The sequence below is a fragment of the Pollachius pollachius genome (assembly GCF_949987615.1).
Source record: "Pollachius pollachius genome assembly, chromosome: 1".
NCBI classification, from domain to species: domain Eukaryota; kingdom Metazoa; phylum Chordata; class Actinopteri; order Gadiformes; family Gadidae; genus Pollachius; species Pollachius pollachius.
In genome coordinates this window covers 21,370,870-21,387,176 of record NC_136934.1, presented here as the reverse complement: position 1 = coordinate 21,387,176, position 16,307 = coordinate 21,370,870, and the positions used below count along the sequence as shown (strand labels likewise).

The following is a 16,307-nucleotide window of genomic DNA, read 5'->3' as shown; positions in this document are numbered from 1 at the left end:
ATTTTTAATTTTCGATATGCAAGATTTATTAATTCCAGCTATAGTCTAAACTTTGAGAATAAACATCTCTGCTCCGATCCTCCCTCTCCCAGTTCTTTCTAAGCCCGTCCAATTTCCATAGGCTGCAAGGTTGAATCTCAAGTTTATTAATTTAACATGTCACCTTGCTATTGATTGGCTGACTCGTCAAAATAGCAAGAATGCTGAAAAATGGTAGAATCCTTTCTCTGGTTGTAGTAGAGGATTTGTCTGCAGGAAGAGGGCTTTGCACCTAGGCCACTGAATGTAATAGTGTCTTAATTAGTGTACACAATGTGTTTTAGAGCGCATTTCAAACAAGTTTAAGTACATGCTTTTACATGTTACATTGATTGTTACACAGTATTATGTAATCACACTAACAGAACACTAATGTCAAGTGTAAGCCTTTGAAAATTGTGTGCTTATGACTAATAAGAGTTTTTACCGATCAGACAAAGGAAAGGCAGTCTTAAATATTGTCAAAATACTTAAAAATAAACAGCACAATCAAAGTATGCCTCTGCATGTAGTTCCCTGCCACCCGCAGGCTCTCGTGAGACATTTCATTCCTGGCCAAGGCTTGTTTAATGAGAATAGCACTGAAATGGGCAAAAGGAGCTGCCCCTGCAGAACTTAATGCTGTGGTGGTAACCGCACCTGTTGCAGTTTCACGTCAACTTACTCCATCGTTTCAGAAGGTGTGCAACGCAAAGAAATGATGCACCTCGTGTCAAAGTTAACAAATATGTTTTATTGAAGATGCTCCAGGCGAGACTTGAGATGTAAAGAGCGTTAGCAGAGGGGGTCGGATCCGAAATCTAGACCCCGAAAAGAGCTCTCCTTTCTCAGCCGATGTGAGCTGGGTTCATGCACCTGTGATGGCGCCATGATAATAACTGGCTGCATGTGATGATGTTCTGATTGGTCAGAAATATATTGCCTCATACTGAGGAAGGCACAAAGTCCACTCATACCAGATATTCTCAGTGCATTTCACTTTCTAATTGCAGAGAAATGGCTATGCCATTTCTATCAAATTACACTCAAATATAAATCTTTAATGCTACCTATACAGAATCTTTATATACGTAGCAGTGAATAGTATATCTTATAGCTTGCATCCCAGCTTGAAGTGTTTTATAAGAAACTCCAGTGCTGACCGATGAAGGGTGACGCTCTGCAAATATTTATGATCCTCTTCCTGTGACAAATGAGAAGTCAATAATTAATGTGTTTCTCAGACAGATGGAGCAGTTGGCCATAGGCTGATGTCATCCGTCATTAATATTGTTACTGTAATTACACACATACAGTAACCATACACACACACACACACACGATGCATGTTGCAGAAACATGGCAATAACTGACACTAATGCACCACAGTAATGCAGAATAGAGTATTGGCGAAGGATGTTCAACTCCCAGCTGAAAGGTTCTGGGTTTGATCCCCAGATATCGGCAATCTACTTGGAACCCCGGAGCAAGACGCCCTCACATCTTCCCAATTTGCATTGTATAAAAATTAGGAATCAACTGTTTCACCCATCGCACATAAACACACATCAGCTCAAAGTAATCTGCCTTTTAATGTCATAAAATGCTCAGGTACACACATGTGTTTTGACGAGTGTATTAATTGTAATTTCACTGTGGGCTGGTGTGTGTTCATTGTTTGTTAAGGGATGTGTGTTTCAATGTATTAAAAATAAGAAGACACACATGAACGCATTCTGCAAACTAATGTATAAGACATGTGAGCAACACAAATCTGTGTTCCCATAGATCTAGTGTGTGTGCGCGTGTGTGTGCGTGTGTGTGTGTGGTAAATGGCAGGAAGCAGGCCGGTAAGTACAGATGAACTGTGCCTCCTGATGAATCATTTAAATAATGGGCTTCTGGACCCCAGCCAAAACAGGCCCCATGGAGTCCTAAAAACACTTTGGCTGGGCTTGGGTTGAAATGACTCAGGTTCTCATAGGAGGGCTTGGTGGGTGTGGCTATGTGTCTGTCTCTGCCTGTCTGTTAGTCCATCACCCATCCGTCCAAGATTTTGTCTGTCTCACTTTGATTTTGTTTCTAAGTTTCCGATCAATACTATATATAGTGTGACTTGTCACTTGGGATATACAACATCCCTATCCATCTTTTTTATCATGTTAACACTGGTCTCATTGCACAGGTTCGCATTTAAGATGAATGTTATGTGAATCTTCACGTATCACGGTTGCTCCTCGCGTTCCTCTTCTTCTTCCCTTCCTGTCTGCATCTATTCAGCCCCCGTCTCTGTCTGTATCCCTATCCTCTCCCAAGTTTCCCGCCATAGTGTGTTTGCGTGTCTGCCTGCGTGCGTGTGTGTGTGCGCGCGCGTGTGTGTATAATATATAATAGTTACATTTGCTTTCATTCTCGCGTTCTCTACATTTTTAGAGAACATCACTTGGCGCCCTTTGAGCGATGGTTTGCCGAGTGGCGTGGAGCTTGGCTTTTACAAATTATTGAATAATAATTCATTATTTACACCTATTTTACCCAAGAAAGAAACATTTCACTCATGTCGGCAGCGCGTCACCGCCTAAGTGATTGAGCGAGGCATAAAAAAAAGGTGAAGGATGTTTCTGCAGGTCTGGGGCCCTCCTTCAACCCGCGATGAGAGACGCCTTATCGGACTCACGACTCAACGTTGCTTACGACCAGGGCGATGCGTAAAATATAAATGGTGAAATTACCCAAAAGACATTTGATCCTATAAATGTTGACTTTAATTAGTCTAATTATTTAATAATTGACCTTGTTTTTAAAAAAAACATTTTCAGTTACACCGAAGCCTACGTGAAGAATATTTAGGCCTACAGAATATGTAGGCTATGTGTGTGTGTGTGTGTGTGTGTGTGTGTGTGTGTGTGTGTGTGTGTGTGTGTGTGCGTGCGCGTGTGCGTGTGTGTGTGTGTGTGTGTGTAGGGGAGGGGGGGCGGAAGACAGACGACCTGGCCTGGCGTTCACACTCAACAGGGTCGGGGTGAAGCTCGCTGTCGGCACGACGCTAATGAGCCGATAATATGATAAGCTGCGAGGCGATGAGACGCGAGACGCAGTGAGCATAGGCTGCTTTAAAGCCCATTTCCCCGCACGGCGCGACCGCCCTGAGACAATGCGCCGAGTCGACTTGGATTTGTGTTCCCGTGCGGCGTGTCCGCATTGAGGACTGTCCTCCTCGTGTGAATGGGTTTTATTATTAAAAGGCCTTTTAAAAGGGATTATTAGCACCGTGCACATGGGCTCCCGTCTGGCCCGCCTTGCGCGCGCGCGCGTCTTCCTCGGGGCCTTTCTTTGGCTGATTGTTGCCGCATTAGCCAGCATGAATATGCATTGGTGGTTAATGATATTAAGGAGAAGAGTTGGGACAACATTAGTCTGCCATTTGGGCTGATTCCCACAACCTGTAGCCCCGCTGCGGCTCCTGACGCGCCGCTTTCTCTAAGCGTCTCCCGGTCCCGTGTCCTCTCCACTTCTCTCTCTTTCTCCTTTCTTCTGTTCAACTCCTCCATGCCTTCAGCTGGTCATTAATGGCCCAGCAGCCGGACCGACCTCCACGTTACACGTCGTCTTCTACCCCCTTTCCTTTTTTTTTCTCTCTCTCTCTCTCTCTCTCTCTCTCTCTCTCTCTCTCTCTCTCTCGTTTATTTCTTTCTTCCCTTTTCTCTGTCTCTGTGTCTCTAGCCGGGGTGCCAACGCGTCCCCTCTTGTTTTTACGCGTGCCAGTCACCTGCCGTCGCGCGGCCCTCCTCCGTCCTCTCCTTTCTCTCTGCTCCTTGCCTCGTCTCCCTTTGACGGTTTGTCGGTCGTGGCGCAGGACTAAAGCACTGTCTCAGGGCGCTTTTTGTCCCGTGAGCTCGAGTGGGTTTTGTCCGCCCGACACCCCCCGCTGAAGCCAATTAAACCAAGAATAAAACCGCAACTAATATTCAACTCATATCCCTCCACCCCGTGCACAAAATAGTACCGCCCACCACTAAAGTTTTTGTTTAGTTTTTTTACGCCTGCTTTTCTTTTGTTTTAACGAAAATATCGAGGCCACTTTGAGAGCCGCTCGGGGTTGTGTTTATTACGCATGGACCGTGTAGTAGTACCTTCTACCGTCGTAGTAGTACCGACAACTTTAATATAGACTAATTGAGATCGATACTACAACACGCATCCAACCCTGCTCAGTGAATCTAGCTGCATAGTCGCTATGTTACCTGTCCTCCAAATGCCTCGTGGCACATAGGGCCTTGCATAGTCGCTATGCCTATGTCTATATAGGATATATATAGGCTATACATATCCAACTGTTGAAAAATGTTGTATTTTTTAACATCCAACAAAACTTCCAAATTGCGCTGCACTTTTCATTAGAAATATGAAATGAATAATTAGTCAACATTCTAATTATCTTAGCTTTTTATCTTTTTATTTCGACGGAATATTTTACATCTTCATGTCATACATTTTAAAAAACCGGTTTACATGCATTGCACTTGATAAATAACCGGTTTACATAGAACCATGTATTGCACTTGATGAACAACTGGTTTAGAACTATGTAGGCCTATTGCACTTGATAAATAACGGTTTACATGTAACTATGTATTACACTTGATAAAGGCCTCGAAATGGAGTCAACAAGTACCCTAATACTAATACTATTAGTAACTAATAATATATTCCGGACCCTTTTATCATCACACAATATTATCACAAAAAACGTTAACGTTGAAATGCGATAAAGAAAGAAACCCCATTCGATCTAGGTAAATTGGTCCTTACAATACATCTGTGGCCAAACGGTGTGCGCGCGCGTGTGTGTTTGCGCGTGCGTGTGTGGAAGAAAGCGGGAAGAAGAAGCAGAAGAAAAGTGTTCCGCTGGTGTCGACGACAACGGACTGAGAGACTGGCGTGGCGACAATGAATGTTTAAAAGCTCATAAACATAGAAGGAGGACATAATCCTCATCGGTCGGGGTGGGGGCGTGGATGGATGACACCCCTCCCTAAAAAGCAGCTGTTGACCAGCAATCTGCCTCTAATCTCTTTCCCTGCTCTGTCACTCACACATTCACCCTCTCCCCGCGCGCCTCTCCGTCGCGCTTGCGCCTCGTCGTTTTCGGATCGTTTCGCAGATCCCCCCTTCTGAGCGAGACCAAGACCTTTACCGTTAAGCACACACACGTGACACACTCTCTCTCTCTCTCCCTCACACACACACACACACACACACACACACACACACACACACACACACACACACACACACACACACACACACACACACACACACACACACACACACACACACACACACGCACACTCATACTCTCTCTCTCGCTCTCACACACACACAAACACACACACACACACACACACGCGCGCACACGCACACACACACTCACTAATCGGAGCGCTCAAATGCTCATAATTAGAATACAATTCCTTTAATGAGCTTTCTATGGTCCCGACACGCGGAGATTATTGGCCAACCATAAAGTTGTCCGTCTCCAAAAGAAAGAATGGAGGATTAATAAAGAAAAGTGAATGAAAGACGGAAAGAAAATGCATAACGGTCTTTATATTAAGACTTGCAGGCAGATTCCAATAAAGTCCTACTCTATTCTTGTAATGACTTGAAGCCTGGGCGAATCGGCCCAGTGTTTATACCTGCACGGAAATAATGAACACTCATAACCCACAACTGAAAGTAGAGAAAGGAATACATCATTCCTAAAGCACGGTTTAGACTTGGCGCCAACATGCCAAATAAATATTGTAGGCTACGTTTTATGGTGGCGCAGTTATGAAAAACTGGAAAAAAATAAATAAATATATTAACTGCAATGCCCAATTGATGACCAACTGATAAATCGAATTTATTTTTTCGTATTTTTAGATGTTTTTTCTTTATTCCTCTTAATACCGCGGCGCGGATTCAGTGACGGTGCAGTTAGGCAGGGGTGGGTGGAGGCGGGCGCGGGGGGGGGGGGGGGGGGGGGGGGGCTTGTTATTCTAGCGAAGTGCGTGTTGACACACGCACACGCGCACAACACAAACAAGTCCTCTCACGCGCAGAGACGCACTCACTCTCGCTTTCTCCCGCAAGCACGGGCATTCGCTCCCCCTCCACTTGCAGACACACTCTCCTCCCTCCTCGGAACGGTGTAAGTAGGAGGCGATTAGCGGCGTCTCACATACACACGCACACACACACACAGACACACACACACACACACACACACACACACACACACACAGACACACACACACACACACACACACACACACACACACACACACGCACACGCACGCACGCAGACAGACAGACAGACAGACAGACAGACAGACAGACAGACAGACAGAAGTCTATATAAAACGCGTGTGAAACCTACATGACACACTCCGAACCCATTGCCAAGTTGTGACGCTCTTTTACATTTTACGCTTTTGTGCCTTAACTTTTTTTTTTACATTTTTACTTGCAATTACTCAAAAACTAGAGGAAAAACAACTCAACAGAAATAACCTGTTCGCACAATTTGTTTTTGATCCGCTATATTGAATTTTTACACTTTATGTAGCAAAGCGGTCAGCAAACCCGTTTTTCGTTTCATTCTAATTAATTTTAATAGCGCGGTTATTTCCCACCGTTTGGCCCCACGTGGTTTCCTACGCCAGGGTTCGAACCTTCATCCTAGCACGACTACAGCCAGCCTCGATCTCCGACCGCCATGGGCTCCGTGCTGCCCGCCCAGTCCCTCGCACTCAAGACCGCCTTCAAGCCGCAGCCTCTCTCGCTGGCGGACGTCATCACCTCCGACATCCTGCACAGTTTCCTTTACGGGAGGTGGAGGCACGTGCTCGGCGAGCACCACCACCTGCTCGAGGACCGGACCGCCCCGAGCGCGAGCCCTAAGACGGCCTTCACGGCGGAGGTCCTGGCGCAGTCCTTCTCTGGAGGTGAGGGACTTTTAACATAAGTGACGGTGAACGATGATCAGCTGCTGCCAGGTCGAACCAGTGTTGAAACTTTACTTGGAACTCCACCGGAAAACCATGCATGTAACTAAAGGTTCATTTTTAGAAGTAGAACGCTAAACGTCAGAACCGTTAGATTAAAACGCATGCTGTACAACATAATGGCACAATGTCGCACCATAGGCCCCATAAAATAATAACAATACAAAATGTTTGTAACTAAATGTTCACTCTGATTTTAAACTATTTCAACCCAAAATTAATAACTTGCATGAACAAAAATGTTTCTTTACAATTATTGAAATATATAGGCTGTTTAAAAATATAGGCCTATAAGCATTTATCGAGGCCTTTCCAGGGGTACACTTCAGGTCTTTCTTCATATATTTATAGACGGTCTTAACATTCGTTTTCCTATTCTCGATATTCATTAGACATATTTCCACTGCGCATTTTTCAGAGATTTTTAGCCGTGGCAGTTTTTTTTGGGGGGGGGAGACTTGCAAATCCAGAACTTTTTTTGAGTCTTGAGGAATTTATGCATTTATTTGTATTATCAATTTCAAATCTAGAAATTATTTTCGATGCTCTTTTAAAGATGGTCAAACTCTTATCGTCCTGTGGAAGTTTCTTGCCTTCATAATATTTGTTAAATAATTATATTACAGACCTAAACGGTGTTTTAGCGTCTCGTAACGTCGGATGGGCCCCTCTCACGCGAGCTCCCGGGGGGCTATTGAATGTTGTGCTCTAGCATGAAACCGGTTGTGACTTAAAGTGGAGGTCTTTAAACTCATTTGGAATTCATTCGGCTTCACACTGTTCCCGTTTTTGAGACAAATCCCCACGGAGACAAGGATGGAGAGGAAAGGGGGCTGGTGGATGAAGAATGATAGAATCCCACTTTATCCTTTTTCTCCCCCCCCCCCCCCCCCCCCCCCCCCCCCCCCCCCCCACACACACACACACACACTCTCTCTCTCTCTCTCTCTCTCTCTCTCTCTCTCTCTCTCTCTCTCTCTCTCTCTCTCGCGCCCTGCAGGCACATGTTGCGCACATGTTGCGCACCCGCACTGTTGTCTCGCTCTCTTTCTCTGCGTGTGTCTTTTTTCCCCGCTGGTAATAAACCGTGAAGCCTAATTCTATCGCTATTCACCTCGTGTCAGGCGCCTAATGGCCTTTCACGTTCTGCTCCCATTCTTCACCGTCAGACATTCTGAGCTCTACACGAACAAAAACCCTCACTTCACTCTCTTTACATTTATTGCTTCAGAGTTCCTAAAAAGACCATCATGAATTTGGAATTAGACATTTTCTATTCTTTCGCTGTTCGTGGATAGCTTTCAATGGCCCCACTACATAATGGAGCCATTGAAAGCAAGAAAAGAACGTTTAACCTTTCTGTCTCTCTCTCTGGTCCTATCACATAACAGCTATCAGACACGCTGAAAGAACATTTTCATGGCGATATTCATCAGATGTGGCGGACAAAGGGTTTTCCTTTACACAAAAATGTCCCTTGAAAACTGCCATAGTGCTGAAGATCTTACATGCATTCCAGGGTCCGAAGTAGCACCCAACTTATGCTCTGGTTAAAGTAAAAAAAATACGACATAAAATTCAGAAAAAGCTTATTTTTGTTGAAGAGTTAAAAAATAGAAAGTCCTCCATTAAAATCTCAACAGGTTAAAGTATAAGCAGCCAAATTAGGCCTATTGTGTATAATCAAGTCAGAGTTGAGTCGTTTTCTTTGGACTATTGTTTGCATCCTTTGTCAGAAAGTATCAACATCTAAATGAAAATATTCACAGTCTAGGTTTAAAATAAAACAGAAGTACCCATTTTTTGTTGCTACGGAATGTAAAGTAATAGTAGGTGTCTGAGTCCTTTTAAAATATGCCTGCAAACTTTCCAACGGTAAAATTGTCTTAAAGCTCTTCAGAACAACACAAACCATTTGCCTTTAGATTTGAAATACAAAACTAAAAGGTTTGTTAGGTCTGCTTGTTACAATGTCATCCTCATAGATGTGATCATTTTGGTAACCCTCTGCTGGTCTTCTTTCAGAAGTGCAGAAGTTGTCCAGCCTTGTTCTTCCAACTGAAGTGATAATCGCTCAGAGTTCAGTTCCAGGTAATTAAGCTTTAACGTTTCACGTGGAGCTGGTTTTCGTATGGGACAGTTCTGTTCTGTTGTGGCCCTTGTTGGGTTTCCCGATGATCATGGAGGGTGTGCTTGGTGTTTAGGCGAAGGCCTGGGGATCTTCTCCAAGACCTGGATCAAGGCTGGGACCGAGATGGGTCCGTTCACAGGCCGCCTCATCTCTCCGGAACATGTGGACCTGTACAAGAACAACAACCTCATGTGGGAGGTGGGTGCATGGCTGCCTGCCTGTCCGTCTGTTTGTCTGCCTGTCTGTCTGTCTGTCTGTCTGTCTGTATATATCCTACTGACTGTCTGTCTCTCTGTCAATATCCTACTGTCTGTGTGTCTATATACTTCTGTCTGTGTGTCTATATCCTACTGTCAGTGTGCCTATATCCTACTGTCTGTCTGTCTGTGTCTATATCCTGCTGTTTGTCTGTGTGGGTGTCTATACCCTGCTATATGGTGTCTCCCGTCCTTACTGACGAGTCTGTCTGTCCAGCAGGTGTTCAACGAGGACGGCAGCGTGCGCTACTTCATCGACGCCAGCCAGGAGGACCAGAGGAGCTGGATGACCTACATCAAGTGCGCCCGCAACGAGCAGGAGCAGAACCTAGAGGTGGTGCAGATCGGCAGCAGCATCTTCTACAAGGCTGTGGAGGTCAGTCCTCCTGCACCGCACCGTACCACAGCCACAATCACTATTACCTTTATTACATCTTATTGTACAAGCACACAAGAGTATGATTATTAGGCTTGGTTCCTCAACAGCCACATAGCAGCAACAATACAAGATAAAGTAAATAGAGAGAAGTAAAGATAAAAATACTTAAAATTAAGTAGCAGCATAGACCACAATAATAATAAATAATAATAATAATAATAATAATAATAATAATACGACTACAATAAAGTTATGCAAGTAATAATAAGTAGAGAAACTAAAACAGTGGTAATGAGTACTAATAAGTAATGAGGTGTAGTAAATTGTAAAGTGTATAGTGTTCAAGTGGTAGATACCAGCCACGGATTCTAGTGCAAAAATGCTGTGCAAATTAGAGACACCACACCCTGAAGCTCTGCTACGTAACGTTTCCCCGTTCCTTGTTGCACTGAATCAAATGTACGTTAGTGACTACAAGAGTTTAGAGCTAAAGCAGTCCGTCCACGTCGCGATCGTCCCTGGGAGTCATGCTCTCTGAAGCAACCGATACCATGAGAGGAAGTCAAAAACTTCAAACTTTTTTTTTTTTTCTGGAATTAGAATCTGGAAAAATGAAACAATTTACCTGGCTTGAAAACATTGCTATATGCTTCGGTATCATACACACACACATTTATGTATATATATATATATATATATATATATATATATGTATATAAAAGGCATACAAATATTTGTGGCTATAACTACACTGTAATATACTATTCCATTCTACTCCATTGTACACATGTTTACCAATATGTTAGTTGTGTAGTGTGGGTTTACACACAGGTATTACTAATATTACACAAGATAACCCCACAAGCTATTAGATCTAAATACCTAGCAGGATCACTCGGTGAGAAGTGATCTAAAAAGCTTGACAGAGGCGTGTAATAAAAAAGCTTGAACAAAGCACTGAATGATGTCGCCATCTTGATTTAGAGGAGTTCCTTATAGTTAAACTGTAAGGTATGTCTTATTGAACAAGTGAAGGATTATTCATCCCGTATTGACCTCACTCTCTCCTTCCAGACCATTCCTCCAGACCAGGAGCTTCTGGTGTGGTACGGAAACTCCCAGAACACCTTCCTTGGAATACCGGGAGTGCCTGGAGGAGAGGAGGAGCAGAGCAAGAAGAGCAAGACTGGTGAGACCATAAGGGCAAGCACACCATACATCTATGGAGAAATACATATATGCATATATACATACCCTACATTCAAAAGTTGGGGGTTACTTAGGAATATCCTTATTTGTTAAAGAAAGTGAATCTTTTTTATTAATGAAGATAACAATAAATGAATCAGAAATACAGTCTAGACCAGGGCTGCCCAATTTGGGGACCGATTTTATTTGGCCCGCGCCTTACCCACTGTATATATTATTGTTTTCCGCCATCAGCGCTCGGAATCTGCGCTCGCTCTCATTGAATATTATTTATTGGTGCACTTCCATTCCTGACTCTAGAATAACATTGTGATACATTGATGGTAGGGTGGCGCTGTTGAGCACCTATCCTGTTTAGCTGCCTCCCACATATTTGACTAAATATACTGAAAATTTTAAATTTTGGCCCACGAGCCTCCCCACGATTACATTTTGGCCCTCCACTGGGAAGAATTTGGGCCCCCCTGGTCTAGACATTGTTAATGTGGTAATTGCCCATGTCCAGCAACCATCCCTCCTGTCTTCTGATGGTACATTGTTCAGCTATGTTAAAAGGCTAATTCATGATTAGAAAACCCTTATGCAATTATGTTAGCATAGCTAAAAACTGTTGAATAAAAGTATGAGTTTTCATGGAAAACATGAAATTGTCTGGGTGACCCCAAACTTTTTAACGGTAGTGTACTTTCACACATATATGTATCATGTGTGTATATATGTATATACATATATAAACAAACATGTGTGTATTTCTATATTCATATATATATTATAACATTATAGTTGTTATAACAGTTGTTGCAACATAAGAGTAATGAATAGTAAATAATTATTAACTGGGTTTATGTGGTCAGAATTACAGTTGGTACCGTATGATGCCTTGCTAAGAGGCACCAGGGCACTAGCTGCTGTGGCATAGATGGCAGCCCATCGCTCACCCACACAAACGTTGAACTCTTGTTTCTGATTGGTCCAGACGAGTTCCACTCCTGCGACGGCTCCTCCTCCTCGTCCTCCTCATCCTCCTCGTCGTCGGCGGCTGCGGCGGCGGCAGCGGCGGCCGCCATGATGACGGCGGGGCGCATGCGCTGCGTCATCTGCCACCGCGGCTTCAACTCCCGCAGCAACCTGCGCTCCCACATGCGTATCCACACGCTGGACAAGCCCTTCGTCTGCCGCTTCTGCAACCGCCGCTTCAGCCAGTCGTCCACCCTGCGCAACCACGTGCGCCTGCACACGGGCGAGCGGCCCTACAAGTGCCACGTGTGCCAGTCAGCCTACTCCCAGCTGGCGGGGCTGCGGGCGCACCAGAAGAGCGCCCGGCACCGGCCCAGCGGCATCGCCATGGCCGCCGGTGCCGGGGGCGGAGTGCAGGGCGCACACTCGCCTCCCACTTCTCACCCGCCGCCGCAGATGAGCGGCGTGCCTCACCCGGCCTCTCTCGTGCACCACATGCCCAACATGCCCACCATGGTGCTGTAGGCGCGGCCGAGCAGACACACCAGGGCCGGCAATTGGCATAGGCGACCTAGGCGATCGCCTAGGGCGACAAATGTTGTGGCCCTCTAGTGGCGCCCTTAATTAATTAATTTAATTTAATTTAATTACATTAATGTAATTAAAGAAGCGAAATAAAACATGTTTATTAATCAAGCCTGCTCGGAAGAGGTGTCACCTGGGGCGTAATTCAACGTAGAACCGCACTGCCTACAGACACACACACGCGTACGGGCAAGACCCTGTCCGGCACAAGGCATTCCTAAACTATTGCATGATGAGGCCGCTTCCTCCCCGTGACTCGAGAGATGAAAGACAACTGTTTGCATGCATGACAAAGTAGCTCCGTATACGGCTCGGAGTCTGTTTTCCCTGCAGACCTCACCTCAACGAGTCCACCGCTTCTCACTCTCAAGCGGTAGTCCTTTATTTCTGAAGTCGCCGGTCAGCCACAGGCCAGAGGTAGAATATTCCCCGACTGGAAACGGACGGAGATACTATGCTTTCATCATATTCAGACGCATGGACCTTACCACGATCTTTTTAAATGTCCCGATAAAATTACCACACGTCTAGGCTTCTGACTAAAAGTTGTTCAAATTGAGGACGATACGTTTGAACAGGAAGGGAAGTCATCCTTCCCTGTTTAATTAACTGGAGTTGTTCATTGTTAAGAGTGGATGTCATTTGGCCACTTGCAGATGAACATTTAAAATAAACCTTCATGTGACTAATCGTGTCGTTAGCCATTCATGATATAGACATCTTCATGTCTGTAAGGTAGAATGTTATATGAATTATATTTACGTTTCTGAATTCCTTACTACTCGTCCAATCCTCATGATGTGTACTGTGTATTCTCCAAGGGCATTGTGGCTGTGGTTATGTGGGATGAAATCACGAGTCATTAAGAAGGTCAAGGGTCATTAAAAGCACTTTGATCTGACTTCTCACTAACAGAGCCCTTTCCACCTCGCCAAAAGAGAAAGTTCATTTTCATGAAACCTGACTCATTTGTCGTCCTTGAAAATACCAAAAGTCTTACGATTATCAGTAGTACTGCTATTTGTTCTTAATGTAATTATTATTATTATTATTATTATTATTATTATTATTATTATTATTATTATTATTATTATTTGTATTATTTGTATGATTTGTATGATTTGTATTATTGTTTTTATTTTAACCACTGAGGGGCCTATTGAATCTGGGTTGCCCAGGAACCAATGAAATTGTTGTAAATAATCTAAGACTATACATTTGTGTATATGAGATGTGTTTTACCCTGAAAGTAATATTCACCTGTCACTTTATCTTTGTGGATGGATGTACAAGGTCCTTTTAACACATGTATCACTATATATCAAGTCTGTAGAAAGTATTTAGTAGTCCAGTCTATATCTCCAAAATAAAGTCTAAAACAAAGTTTACATGCACAACGTTTGCGGTAACACAATGTTTATTCACTAATGCTCCTGCCATTCCTCTATATTTTGACATGAAAACATGACGTCCAGACAGACAGACGGGCAATTAGATTAGATTACATTAAACTTTATTGTCATTGCACCAGATAGAACAACCAGTAAAACGAAATGCAGTTTAACATCTAACCAGTAGTGCAATTAAAAAGTGTTTTTCCTTATAGCAGTACTTAAATAAAAAAAATATATAAGACAAAGAATGCAGATGATTATAATATTAAGTTTATAGCAGAAAGAGGAACGAACAAACAACAGTTCAGCAAAGAGCAAATATCGAATAAATCAAAATTGTGAAACGACTTCCCAGCTGCAGATGTTAGTCAACAAAAGCGCTTGGGCAAATATCTCCAAATAAAGAAACTCTGCACTGGTTAAACAAACCTTTGCACCTCGGCGATATTTGGAAATGTGCATCGTTTCAGAGGTCCAGGGTAGATGAGTAACGAACAAGGCTTCATATTGTTCTGGGTCTCAAAGTAGCCTCCTCAGACTTGATGTTGTCACCATGGAGATCAGACCGTGGTTGCTACTGTTCTGTTGGTCAGCCGTCCTCCCCAAGACACTCTCTCAGCCTCTCACCACGTAAGTCCTGCCTTCCACACTTCTCCACACACACACACATCACACATACGTGAGACTGCTGCTTCTGGGATGCTCTCCCCTCTCCTAGGGGAGAGCATCCCAGCCTCTCCTAGCCTCTGTGCTCCCCTCCCCTTCCCTCCCCTCTCCTCTCCCCTCTCCCCTCTCCTCTCCTCTCCCCTCTTCTCTCCCCTATCCTCTCCTCTCCCCTCTCCTCTTCGCTCTCCTCTCCTCTCCCCTCTCCTCTTCGCTCTCCTCTCCCCTCTCCTCTCCCCTCTCCTCTCCCCTCTCCTCTCCGCTCCCCTCTCCTCTCCTCTCCCCTCTTCTCTCCCCTCTCCTCTCCTTTCCCCTCTCCTCTCCTCTCCCCTCTTCTCTCCCCTCTCCTCTCCTCTCCCCTCTCCTCTTCACTCCCCTCTCTCTACCCTCTTCTCTCCCCTCTCCTCTCCTCTCCCCTCTCCTCTCCTCTCCCCTCTTCTCTCCCCTCTCCTCTCCTCTCCCCTCTCCTCTTCGCTCCCCTCTCTCTCCCCTCTTCTCTCCCCTCTCCTCTCCACTCCCCTCTCCTCTCCCCTGTTCTCACCACTCTCCTCTGCCCTCTCCCCTGTCCTCTTCCCTCTCAGAGCCTCTGCTCATCTTTGCCTCTCGTTATATCCTCCTATTCCCATCACTTCTGACCCATCATGTCCTTCCTCGTCCCCTCCTCTCTGTTCTCCCTCTCTCCCTGTACCTCTCCGCGTCCTGCAGGTATTTGGTGACAGCACCCACATTTCTGCGTTTGGATGCGGTGGAGACGGTACTGGTTCAGTTGTTTGGTTTCACCCGGCCAGTGGAGGTTTACGTCATCCTGAAGAGCACTAAGGCCTCGCAGAGTGTGAGGTACTCGCAAGAAAGATTGACTCTGAACCAGTCCAACAACTACCAGGCGGCTGCTAAAGTCCAGGTCAGTGCCAAAATATTCCACTCCGTCATTACGGGGGTCCCCCTCAATAAATGAAACAGACTTTTATTTTGAAAAAACGATTGAACGTTCCTCAAAGAAGAAAAAATGCCTCTAAGAGGGCTGGGCCTTTTTCTTCTTCATCACTGGGTCTTTGTTCCACTCTCCAAGAAAAGCAAAGCCATGTGGAAGCAAAACAGAAGGTCTGAGAGCCTTATCGCATTATATATCATTTATCAATTGTCCCCTGGTGCCTGGATTTTGTGTTTTTTATTGGAAGAAATAAAGCCACTTCCACCCTTGATGTATGCATTAAAGTCACAAATTGGTTCACTGAAATGCAGGAAATTAAGTGTTCGAGGACGCGCATAAGGTCCTGGGGGCGAATCCCAAGAACCCAGATTATGCAATAGTTTAGAATGCATATTGAATCACTGGGTTCAAATATTCTCTCTCTCAAGGTCTTGCCCAAAGATTTGGTTGAAGGGGCTAGTAATGTGGTCCTGCTGGTCCAAGGACCAGGAATAAACGACCAACGGCTGATAGACATCAGTCGGTCCAACGGCTTTATGTTCATCCAGACAGACAAGTCACTTTACACCCCACAACAGTCGGGTAAGTAGGCCTACTACACACACACACGCACACCAAGAGATAGGGGAGGTGGGCTTCACTTACTTATTCAAGCATTTTTCAACACACTTGTGACATCTTCAGATTGTTCACTTGTTTTTTGGTTTGTGGACGTGTGTGTGTGTTTGTGT

The 16,307-nt window shown here is 44.7% G+C and overlaps 2 protein-coding genes across 2 annotated transcripts in view; both read left to right on the top strand.

Moving 5' to 3' along the window:
- Window positions 1–6,781: 6,781 nt before the first annotated feature.
- prdm12b (PR domain containing 12b) lies at window positions 6,782–12,528 on the top strand (the record flags this gene model as incomplete). The annotated part of the gene is made up of 6 exons (XM_079754772.1): window positions 6,782–7,010; window positions 9,096–9,161; window positions 9,275–9,399; window positions 9,679–9,834; window positions 10,912–11,026; window positions 12,023–12,528. 6 exons carry the CDS (start codon window positions 6,782–6,784, stop codon window positions 12,526–12,528), a joined length of 1,197 nt encoding a protein of 398 aa, XP_079610898.1.
- A 2,007-nt stretch (window positions 12,529–14,535) lies between these two features.
- The window catches only part of c5 (complement component 5), a gene marked incomplete at both ends in the record, with an annotated part of 34,326 nt that continues 32,554 nt past the window's right edge, over window positions 14,536–16,307 (top strand). The window contains 3 exons of the mRNA XM_079755113.1: window positions 14,536–14,612; window positions 15,351–15,546; window positions 16,005–16,158. Of these exons, the coding sequence (XP_079611239.1) occupies window positions 14,536–14,612; window positions 15,351–15,546; window positions 16,005–16,158 (427 nt within the window). The remainder of the gene's footprint in view (window positions 14,613–15,350; window positions 15,547–16,004; window positions 16,159–16,307) is intronic.